The sequence below is a fragment of the Abramis brama genome, assembly GCF_963993115.1.
Source record: "Abramis brama genome assembly, chromosome: 19".
NCBI lineage: Eukaryota > Metazoa > Chordata > Actinopteri > Cypriniformes > Leuciscidae > Abramis > Abramis brama.
This window is the reverse complement of record NC_139981.1, coordinates 13,462,076-13,473,921: the sequence shown is the minus strand read 5'-3', so window position 1 is coordinate 13,473,921 and position 11,846 is coordinate 13,462,076. Positions and strand designations below refer to the sequence as shown.

Below are 11,846 nucleotides of genomic sequence, written 5' to 3'. Positions count from 1 at the left end.
TCTTAAAGAAAGGAGAAGTGAAACTTGATAAAAATAAATGTCATTGGATATTTTAGTGTCTATGCAAAGTGCGTAGGCTACTCTTTCCCTACCATTGACTTCATTTATAAGAAAACGCTTCCCTGCCATTGACAGAATTTTCTGGTTTTCTGTGTTTTCACTTTTATACGGTAGGGAAGCGATATTACACGTCTTCTGAAAGAGTACAGAATCTCCGGATCAAAACACAGGTGAAAAAAAACAAGATGTATTTTACATAAGTAGATGCATATGTAAAATAACGTGATAACATTGCAAATACTTTACTTTCGACATCTAACATCAGCCACAAACATGGCAGACTGGTCTTATGACATGACGACTAATAATACTGTAAAGTCAGGTGACTTACAAACAATGTAAAATGATAAGAAAAATTCCAAAATACAGTAAAACCAAATTTATGAAGCAAAAAAAAAAATATATATTTACTGGGTATACTATGGAAAATCATTAAGATTTTGAAAATCACACAATTATAACATCAAAATAATTATATATACTAAATATAGTGTTCAATAATTCCACATAAAATAAAACCACTATCACTGCATTTACTGTTGAGAGTAAGCTTTGTAAGATTATCACGATCAATGGTGATGGAGGTCTGTTCTTAAATATTGAGTGAAAAAAAGAAAAATAGTGAAAAAATACAACTTAAAACCTAAAAATAAAAACTATACTGATACTTGTGAATCATTCATATGCAGAAGCAATAACTGCTGAAGATGGTAACTGCTGGTGCTAATGCAATATGCAAGTTAAAGAAATAGCCATCAGTGTTTCTGTGTGCTAACGATCACAGGTTAGGAAACAGGTATGGAAAAAAAGATAATTTCACATGGACAACACACCAGCTTTTTACAAGTTAACTAGTCTAGGAGTGTTGAGTATGCATATAGTATGCACATCCTTATGGTGACAATGTAATGAAATAATAAGATCATGAGTTTTGTGCCTTTATATTGCTCTTAGTGCTTTGTCAAGTCCTTAATGCGTAGGTCCTTAAGATGCACAAGGTTCTCCAATCGGTTTACTTTAATCTGTAAAATCTGGAGGAAAGTAGAACATTTAGGTGATATTCAACAGTGGTTGTAGGTTTATGATATAATATCTGCAAGACCAAAGGCAAAGCCAATGGCACAAAAGAACAAACAAACAGAAGGGTAATGTCACAATCGTTATGTTGTGTAATTTCCATCCGTATAAACTTTGATGACTATTCAAATGACTGCAGAAGTTGATAAAAGGTGGACAGTTACTGAATTTATTTTCTTTCAATTGAAACGCAAACAGTTGCAATTATCAAACTTAAAGCAGTTGAATGTTTTGCTGAAAATCAAAAAAATGTCTTACTAATTGTCAGATGACAAATATCACGTCTGCTGAACTCAAAGTGACTCATTTAACAATCTTGCAATCTCTTACCACATTACCACAACAGTGACAGGAAACATGTCAGTGTACATGTGACCTGCAGCCCTTGACCAAATGCAGGGAGAACAGTACAGGAAGGACAAATTTCCTTTTGCGACACAATCATCTCTCACCAGCTGGCATTGTATGCTAAAGGTGCTGAAACTAACTTGTTAGTTAGGTTTTGGGATTTGCAAGTCATAAGATTTAACATTTTTAAAGAATATCTGTACGTCTCATGCAAGAAATAAATATTTAAAGGGGTCATATTATGCCCTTTTACAAAGTCTTGATTTTGTTTTTGGGGTGTACTATGCTTTCATGCTTGATTGTTCAAAAAACACATTATATGAAATACTAAATGTGTCCCAGTGTGTTGGCACCACTTAGCGGAGAAGCACACGTTCGGGAAATGTCACTCCCCTTACCCTAACAGCAAGCAGGCGAGATGAGGCAAAGCTTTGCCCTTTGTTTACATCGTAACACCAACATAAACTCATAATTAGAACTGTTAATAGAAAACGCAACTAGAAATAATAAGACATACTTACAAGTTGTGATCCACAAACAACAGATTGTCCCGACAAAGTGAAAACTGCTCCATTTCAGGAGAAGCTTTTGTGCGTAGCCTGCATTGTTTTCTCTTAGTCTCTAGAAGCTGTCCTTGGTAAAATGTGCAGCGCACATACAAACGTTGGGGTTATAATGTTCAGAAACAGTGTTTAAAAGAAATTTTAACTACAAGTTAAACCTTAGGAACTGTCTTCTCTAGTGCAGCTCAACCAGGCCTCGCACCTTTTTTTGCATATTCCGTGGGCGGGGATTATTTAAATGAGTAACATTGTGACTTCATAAGATCCGGAAAAATCCTGTTGTAGTCCAAACTAATCGTTCGTTGTAGTTCTTGGAAAGTGGATTCTGTTAAATAAAATGCTTTGGAGCTTTGTATCCTGGCAAATCTTTTTTATGCTCAAGCAGCAACATTACAGACTAACTAAAGTTGAAAAAGTGAAAAAGCAGAATAGGACCCCTTTAAAATGATTTTTTGGTTCTGTATTGGGACGTACATCCAAGTGAAACAGATTATCAGAAAATAATAAATGTAGGCCGGTGACATAGTTCTATTAATTGGTTGTTGATTGAATTTTGAAATGTGGGCATTGCACTCAAAAACAGAGGCAGATGAATGTGAGCTTGCAGGGGATTTAAGACTAAATGATTGATAAAGTTTGTCATTTCACTGGAAGATTGAGATACGTTGTTTTTTATTTGAAAATTACTATGTTAAAATAAATAAAATGTATAAATGGATGAATCATTTACAATAAGATCAATAACATGCATTTTGAAAATAGATTTTCATTTTCATTGATTGCAGAAGGTGCAGAGTGTGGTTTCTGCACTACTAGTGGCACAAAACGAAACTGCAAACATAATGACTGTTTCGATGCAGGTTTCCTAAACCTTCCCCCCATATTTGGTCAGCAGACAAACAGGCAGCTAAACCCAAATATTCATGCCTTTGGTTGAGCAAACATGTCTAATCTCTGACAAACAAAGCAATGCTGAAAGTGCCAAAGATCAACAGTGTTTACACTATATGGGAAATCTGCATATCAAGTTGGATTTTGTTGTTGTTGTTATTTTAACATCAAAACCTTACCTCAACAGTCTCCTGTAAAGTCAAAATGTCTTGGTCCTTTTTTTCCAAGAGTAAACGGACAGATGGATCCGCATTTGGTCCCAAGGCTGCAGCAGCACTAGGCAAGATTTACAACAAGTCCATTATAAATGTATATCTTTTTTCACAGGCCTACATCAAAGACCTCCGAAAGTTCTATTTAACAAAATCTCATCACTCAATACCTGACTTTGCCTGTTTTCATCACAGTGCTTGGATTGGTGGCTGGAGTGTTCTCAAAAACCATCATATGATTCACTGTATAAATGTGAGAAGACACAGAAAGGGACAAGGTGATATTAAAAAAAAACAAAAACAAAAAACATTTTCATTTAAACATTTTTGGTTTTGAAACTAACAAAAACATGGTAAACATGTCCTGATGGACAAATATAGGTGACAGCCTAAAACTCAAGTGCCGGGTCTTGGCATAGACCAGCTTCAGGATCCCTCCAGGCTAAATTCAGGCACCGAGACCTTATCCTCATGATACCCTGCATCAATTTCCTCTAGATGAGTGGTACTCCCCATACTTTAGGTTTTTAAAGCTCATGAGAATTGCTTAGCCAGGAAGGCTAAACTAATTAGACTCCATTTGAACCCATTAAACACAATAAGGTCAAAAAGACACATTGACGGGGCACCAGACTGTAACAACGAAGCAGTAGTTTTATTTGGCTTTAAGCTTTGAATCATCAACACCAGCTGTGCTTCACCTTATAAACATAGTAAAAAAAAAAGTAAAAAGCCTCCCGTTTCCTTAACAGAAAAGGTCTGCACTTCGATAATATGATATATCAGAAACAATCTAGCCTTTCAGGTCTCATAATAGACTCAATAGTCTACTGTTGGTTGGCTTGTGTTTGCTATGGATGAAAAGGGCTTTTAGCCAAGTGTGTTGAGCCTGTTGGAAGTGATAAGGGCTATCTGGTAAATGGAGCTGATGGACGCAGAACCTTTTCTATCAAGAAAAGAGGGAGTAGGACCTGAAACCAGATGTTGTCATGACTAAGACGCCATGATGATGAGGTGTGGGAAATGGAGGGTTGATCTGGCCCTTCTCCATGTTATGTTAAGAGTACAGACCATGCAATGCATTTGGCCTATTTCTAAACACATCCTAATACATATGGAAAGAATAAGTTTCCATAACTGTTTATCAAACTAAACTTGAAACTGGAGCACCTGTATATTTATCTAATATATAGCCTATATATTTTTTTTTATCTGTGGATTCTTATCAGTTAAAATATCTTTAAAAAAGACTGTATGACTTTCTGTGAAACACAATAGAAGATATTGTATTGGGTTTTCAGTGGTATTCTTCAAATATTTTATTTTATGTTTCACAGAAGAAAGGTTTGGAACGACATGATGGTGAGTAAATTATGACAGAAATGTCATTTTAGGTTGAACTAAGCAGAAGGCCTGAGCACACAAAACCTAAGACACTTGACCATCTCTAAAAGTCTTGACTTAGTTTTCAAGGAAACTGCTCTTCTTTGCACATAAAATGGCATAAATAAACTCCTTAGCACTTGTGACACTTAATTTGCTAATCTTGGTAGTTTGGTTTACAGTTACTGAGGCAAGGGCTGTGTTTTCTGAGTATTGTGACAATCAGCTCATCTATTAACACTGACCTGTTCCTAAAAACATAATGATGACACATTTCCAAGTGTTCAGATATGATCTGTTTAGACAAATGATGAGCTAAACAGTGGAATTAGACTACATTCTTACTAGCATCAAAAATAATCATCACAATTCATATGCAGCGGAGACAGCAAACACATGTCTACAGTTCACATGTCCTCCCTTCACAGCAAACAGTTGATATGGGTGGGAACACTGGCCAGTGGCCACTGACTTCCACTAACACATTTAGGTGGGGGGTGATTGAGGTCATGCCACATTGCGTCACATTTATCTATGGGAGTCATGTTCTGTAGAGGTATAGACATGGTTTCAGCTTCCTTCTTGAGCTTAAAAGGATAGTTCACACAAAAATAACAATGCCCCTTTTCACAAGATGTAAAATAAGTCTCTGATGTCCCCAGAGTGTGTATGTGAAGTTTCAGCTCAAAATACCCAACAGATCATTTTTTACAGCATGTTTAAATTGTCATTTTTGGGGGCTCAGAAAAACGCGCTGTTTGTGCCCTTTAAATGCAAATAAGCTGCTGCTGGACGGCACAGGGGGCGGAGCTTCATGAGCTCGCGCTCAGTCTCTCAGGACAATTTCATATCAGAAACTCTCAGTAACGGTGTTCATTTCGAGTCGGACAATAATGCCTACAGAGTCAGAGTGCTGTATAAAGATGTAACAGGTATAGTTTAGTAGTTTAATTACGGTTATTATAACGTATTTGTCATCTGCTTGTATGTATCCATTATTAATAGCCTACAAGTCTGCTGTTTCGGACCAGGTCCGAATGATGATCAAACATATACTGATGAGTTTAATAAAGTTTATTGTACATCACACAAAAGATGAAGCGTCAGTTTTACTTCAGAAAATCACCGTAAGAGCTGAGTAAACACAGTAAGTTATAAGAAGTGTGCAAGTACATAAACGAATTTCGGTAGAGTTGAGGGAGCATTCCTGTGGGCGGAGGTTAGTCAAAAAACTGTTCTACTGACGTCATTAAAGAAGGAAGTAGAGGGATGTAGTCCAAACGGGCCGTTTGATGTAGGCGACTTCTGTTAAATAAAATATCTCGCTTGGCATTGAACTTTGAGCTTTATAATTTTACAGATATTATTTATACTCTAACAACAACATTACACACTAACTAAAGTTTGAAACATGGGATCACGAAGAACGGGACCTTTAAGATATTTTTAATGAAACCTGAGATATTTCTGTCCCTCCACTGAAAGTCCAGGTAATCAAAACTTAGGCGATAAGTAAAAAGTAGTCCATCTAAATCAAGTTGTATAATCCAAGTTCAATTTCTTACTTAAATGCTGTTTTTAGTGTTAACTTGTACGGTTAAAAAAATGTGTACAGTCAAAATCAGTCAGTTCAGTCAGAGTAGCAGTAGAGTAGCCTGACATAACGTTAGTAGCCTACAGTGGTACCATGCCAGTGACGCCATTGAATACGGCAGTGCTCTGATAACAACAAATGTAAATTTCAGTATTGGGAAAAACTTCATATATGTTTTGTTTTTAAAATTATTTTTGAATTAATTGTTTACAATTTTAATAACCAACATGTTATCGAATTATATTTTGTTAGTTTCAGTTCCCCTTTAAATCTGTTCATCATATAACGTGATCGTATATTTTCACAATACTTTTTGAAGATTAACAAAAGTCTTATGGGTTTGGAATGACATGAAGGTGAATAAATGATGACAGAATTTTCATTTTTTAGGGACATTTTACAGACAACTAAAACGTACTGATTTGTGAAGTGACTTTTATAAAAAACAGTCTTAATGAACCTAGAATCAAAGCCAGTCACTAGGGATGGGCAATAGCAAACTTTTTTAAGTTGATACAATACCGATACTTTTTGTGATTAAAAATATTGTGATTAAACAATACAAAATGACAACATAAATATAAATGAATTAAACTAAAATACAACAATATAAAACATGTGCACTTTCTTAAAGATTTCTTTACCTTCTTAAACTTCTTGAACATGCCAAATTGGCCATAGGTGTGTGTGTGTGAGTATGAAGCCATGTAATGGGGAGGGTTGGGGAAAGTCCTGGCAACCTACCCCAGAAAAAACATAGCGAGAGACGGCCATAGGATCACAAAATGGTAATAGATTGATAGATATTGATACTGCAATATCGATGCGCCCGTCCCACCCAAAAGGGGGGGGGGGGGGGCTTCGCCAGCGCCTCCCTCACCTACTCCTGAGCCATGACCTTCATGTCATATCTTTTCAAAATGACTTCATTGCCTTACTGTAGCATATAAAACTTGAAAAGCTATAGTCCCGTTTCTGTGCAACATGTTTTACAGTATCTACCTGGTCTCAGCTGTCCATTTGATGTGCTGTAATATTCCAAGTCCTATGAAAAAGGATGAGACAGGGTTAAAATACTGCTCGGTCAACCATTATAAAGAATAATGAATGATGCAAATATAACGGACAACGCAAATTCACACAGACTCACCTGTGTACTATCGAATTGTTTTTCTTGTCTCTTTTCCTCTATCTTCTCTTTTAGAGAGCAAAGGACTGTTTCAATGTAGCCTGGTGTGCTGACCACAATTTTCTTCAGAAAGTCCTCAGGTATTTGAAAGTTCAGCTTGGAGAAAACCTTTCTGAAATGAGAACATGATGCAGGCGTGTGTTGTTCAATTATATACAAACATAAGGAATTTCTTGGTAGTAAAACGTCTCGTTACGCATGTAACCCTCATTTCCTGAAGAAGGGAACGGAGATGTAGTCAGACGTACCGTACTGATTGGGATCACGCTTAGGGAGCCTGTCATCTTCCAGTATTGATAAAATGAGCCAATGCACATTGGCGTGCGAGATTTGCATCTTGCGCTCCGGCCCGCAGCGCAGGTATAAACATGGAAGCGGATGCACGCACGATTTGTTTTCCAAAAGGGGGGGGCATGGTACGTCCTGGGATTGATACGCCAAGATGATGGCATCCACTATCCAGTGGGCCAACCTCTGCTTGGAGACAGCCTTTCCCTTCTGCTGGCCTCCGTAACAGACGAAGAGCTGGTCTGAGGTCCTGAGGCTTTGTGTTCTGTCCACGTACAGGCACAGAGTGCCGACGGGACAGAGAAAAGCCAGGGCTGGGTTTGCCTTTGCCTCCTCCAGGGACAGCGCTTGCAGGTTCACCACCTGGTCCCAAAAGGGAGTGGTAGGAACCTTGGGCACATATACAGGCTGGGGTCTCAGGATTACGTGAGAGTCGGCCGGCCCGAATTCCAGGCACTATTCGTCAACCGAAAATGTGTGCAGGTCCCCTACCCTCTTGATAGAAGCCAAAGCAAGCAGGAGAACTGTTTTTATAGACAGGACTTTTAACTCTGCTGCCTGCAATGGCTCAAAGGGAGGTCTCTGCAGTGCCGTCAGCACCAGAGATAAGAGGGTATAGATGGGGGGCAAGGCGGATTCAGTCTCCTCGCGCCCCTCAGGAACCTGACGATCAGCTCGTGCTTCCCCACGGATCTCCCATCAACTGCATCGTGATGTGCGGCAATAGAGGCAACATACACTTTGAGGGTGGAGGGAGACAGCCCTCGCTCCAACCCGTCTTGCAGGAAGGAAAGCACAGCACCGATCGAACATCTTCTGGGGTCTTCTCGGGGAGAAGAACATAACTCAACGAACAAGTTCCACTTCAGGGCGTAAGGAAGCCTCGTAGAGGGTGCTTTCGCAGAAGTGATGGTTTCTTTTCTTTTTTTGTACTCAATTTTTATTGCCTTTTTGGGTAACAATATAAAAGAGATATTGTGACAGTACAGATATACATGGCAATACATTCAACCCCCTCCCACCCACCCCTACCGCATGGGATACAACATAACTATCAGTGTAGCACAGTCAATGTTAAAGAACAGTCCACTTAGTGTCTTTCCAGTAAAATGTCCTGAACTCTAGCAATTCCATTGCTCCATGTTTGTATAGTCCGAGGTGTAGCGCCGTTGATCTTGGCAGAAGAAAGTTCAAGAAAAAGAATCTCTAAGAACGTATTCAGCCAATGCTTATGGGCTAAGTTGTGGGGTGGAACCCAAACTTGAACAATGATTTTCTTGGCTGCTGTAAGACCAGCTAACCAAATTTTTCTAGATCTTTCATTCATGTCTTCAAGTTTAGAGTCATCATTGAGAAGATGTAAAACAGGGTCCATAGGGAGCTGAATACCAATCAGATCAGACAATGATTGTAACACCATATTCCAAAAAGAAGTGATGGTTTCTACGACAGCTTGTGGTAGATCACCTAGAACCTCTGCGTCCCATCCAGGGACCAGACATGAAGTTCCCAGAGGTCTGGACGCGGGTGCCATACGGTGCCCCGTCTCTGAGAGAGGAGGTCCTCCCTGAGAAGAGTGGGCCAGGGAGGGGCTGTCGAGAGGAGCATCAGTTCAGGGAACTAGGTCCGGTTGGGCCAATAAGGGGCAATTAGCAAGACCTGCTCCTCTTCCTCCCTGACTTTGCACAGTGTCTGTGTGAGAAGGCTCACTGGGGGAAACGCATACTTGCGGAAGCCCTGAGGCCAGCTGTGTGCCAGTGCATCCGTGCCGAGGGTCCCCTCGGTCAGGGAGTAAAACAACTGGCAATGGGACGAGTCCGGAGAGGCAAACGGATCTATATGTGCAGCCTCGAAGTGGTCCCAAATGAGCTGGACCGCCTGGGGATGGAGTCTACAATCTCCCTGGGCCACAGGCTGTCGTGAGAGCTCGTCGGTGGCACGATTGAGTAGGCCGGGGATATAAGTGGCATGAAGCAACCTCAGATGCTTCTGACTCCATAGGAGGAGATGGCGGGTGATTTGCGACATGCGAGGGGAGCGTAGACCACCTTGATGGTTGATGTATGCAACGGTGTTGTTCGAACGGACTGGCGTTTTGAGGCGTCTCAGAGCAAGGTGTACTGCAAGCAACTCGAGGCAGTTGATGTGCCAATGCAGTTGGGGGCCTGCCAAGACCCCCGCTACTGCATGCCTGTTGTACGTGGCCCCCCAGCCGGTGTTGGAGGCATCTGTGGAGACCACAGCATACCTGGACACTTGTTCTAGGGGCACTCCGGCCCGGAGAAACGAAGGGTCTGACCATGGGCTGAGGGTTTGGCGGCAGGCCGGGGTGATTGTCACACGGAGCGTGCCGCTTTGCCACACCCATCTTGGGACTCGACCGTGAAGCCAGTGCTGAAGCGGTCTCATATGAAGCAAACCGAGCTGCGTTACTGCGGCTGCGGATGCCATATGCCCCAGGAGCCTCTGAAAAAGTTTCAGTGGGACCACTGTTCTGCTCTTGACAGTATTCAAGCAATTCAGCACTGACCGGAGACGTTCCTCTGTGAGGCGTGCCGTCTGGTGGACCGAGTCCAGCTCCATACCGAGAAAAGAGATCCTCTGCACAGGGGCGAGTTTGCTCTTTTCCCAGTTGACCCGAAGACCCAACTGACTGATATGCTGGAGCAGCAAGCTCGCACAACTGCTCCCGAGACTGAGCTAGTATCAGCCAGTCGTTGAGATAGTTGAGGATACGAACACCACGCTCTGTGGATCCCATGCGCAAAACAAAGCAAAAATAATGACTTTATTCAGCCATCTCTTCTCTTCCATGTCAATCTCCTAAGCTGTTTACGTAGTGTAACAGCACAGCGCTTCTGGGTTGTACGTCAGAACGTAGGCTCACTATTGGCCGACGCTGGTCATGTGTGATGCATGTGATGCTGGCCAATAGTGAGCCTACGTTCTGACGTACAACCCAGAAGCGCTGCGCTGTTACACTTTGTGAACTCACTCAGAGGCCCGCACAGAAGAAAATGAATAGTTGAAAAAAAATAATTTTTGTTTGTTTTTCGCACAAAAAGTATTCTCGTCGCTTGATAAACTTAAGGTTGAGCCACTGTAGTCACTTGGACTATTTTAATGATGTCTTTACTAACTTTTCTGGGCTGGCAGATATCAATTACCTAGCAGCCTATGAAGAAGTGAGCCAGCTGTCAGATTTTATCAAAAATATCTTAATTTGTGTTCCAAAGATGAATGAAAGTCTTACGGGGTTGGAACAACATGAGGGTGAGTAATTACTGACAGAATTTGCATTTTTGGGTGAACTACCCGAAGCGAAAGACAAATGGTGCTAGCATCCGCTTCCGTGTTTAGATGCAAATTTCGCACGCCAATGTGCATTGGCTTGTTTTATCAATACTGAAAGATGACAGGCTCCCTAAGCGTGTCCCTAACTACGTCGAACGTAACCGAACTGAAAGGGAACTGCTCTTTCTACATCATTCCCCCCACTGATCGACATATGATGCCCAAGTATGCTGTCTAGTAGTTAGCCAACTCATTAGGTTTGGAGACCCAGCTAGTGTTAATAGTGTTATTGCTGAGGTGTAATGTAACATTCCTGCAATCCTCCGGGGAATGTGGCAAGCGACACGCAGGGGTCAGATAAGCAGTGCGCTGTTTGCATTACTATCTGCGTGGAGAACAAATAAATATACATGCCTGTTCAGGGTGCTCCAGTTACTCAGCTTCTGTTGCGTGGAATGTGCGGGCGTGTAGTTGTGCAGCTCCACCAGCTTAGGGAAGAAATGCTTCACTACTTCTGCTGCCATAACTGCTTATGGAAACCATTAAAATACTCAGACTATACTGAACTGAGAAAATGTCAGTTAATTAGATGATAATATATAATAGTATAATAATATTGCATTATTTGTATCTAGTCATTGTTCAAATGCGATGTCAACAAACATGAATAGTTAATTAGCTATTGTTTTTATTTGTTTCTTGAAGGATAACGTTAAGTTACCTCCGTCGCTAAAATCTCTTGATATATTCCGTTTGGTTCTGGAGAGCGGTATCTTGTCTATCCACGCGTAAAGGTATTGCAAAGTTTCTTCGTCTAATTGTTTAGGCCCATCCATAATTTGAAACAAGCTTTTGCGTGATTAAAGCCCGAAACTGTTATTCTCAGAGGAACGCGTATTATCATGAGTGTTTGAATCGTTACTAGGCAACGAAAATGCAGGGCGCAG

General features: G+C 40.8%; 1 protein-coding gene across 1 annotated transcript; it reads right to left on the bottom strand.

The window, feature by feature from the left end:
* On the bottom strand, positions 1 to 11,794 carry spef1 (sperm flagellar 1). The gene is made up of 7 exons (XM_084093880.1): positions 11,621 to 11,794; positions 11,310 to 11,425; positions 7,279 to 7,449; positions 7,131 to 7,173; positions 3,322 to 3,394; positions 3,119 to 3,215; positions 1 to 1,091 (listed from the first exon to the last, which is right to left on the bottom strand). Exons 1-7 carry the CDS (start codon positions 11,733 to 11,735, stop codon positions 1,011 to 1,013), a joined length of 696 nt encoding a protein of 231 aa, XP_083950006.1. The 5' UTR covers positions 11,736 to 11,794; the 3' UTR covers positions 1 to 1,010.
* Between the last annotated feature and the right edge of the window lie 52 nt (positions 11,795 to 11,846).

Excerpts from the sequence above, each read along its gene's own strand:
- spef1 (XM_084093880.1), bottom strand. The coding sequence starts at position 11,735 with ATGGATGGGCCTAAACAATTAGACGAAGAAACTTTGCAATACCTTTAC. Across the intron at positions 7,174-7,278 it reads AACAATTCGATAGTACACAG|GACTTGGAATATTACAGCAC; the intron begins GTGAGTCTGTGT and ends CCTTTTTCATAG. Across the intron at positions 1,092-3,118 it reads CTTTACAGGAGACTGTTGAG|ATTTTACAGATTAAAGTAAA; the intron begins GTAAGGTTTTGA and ends ACTTTCCTCCAG.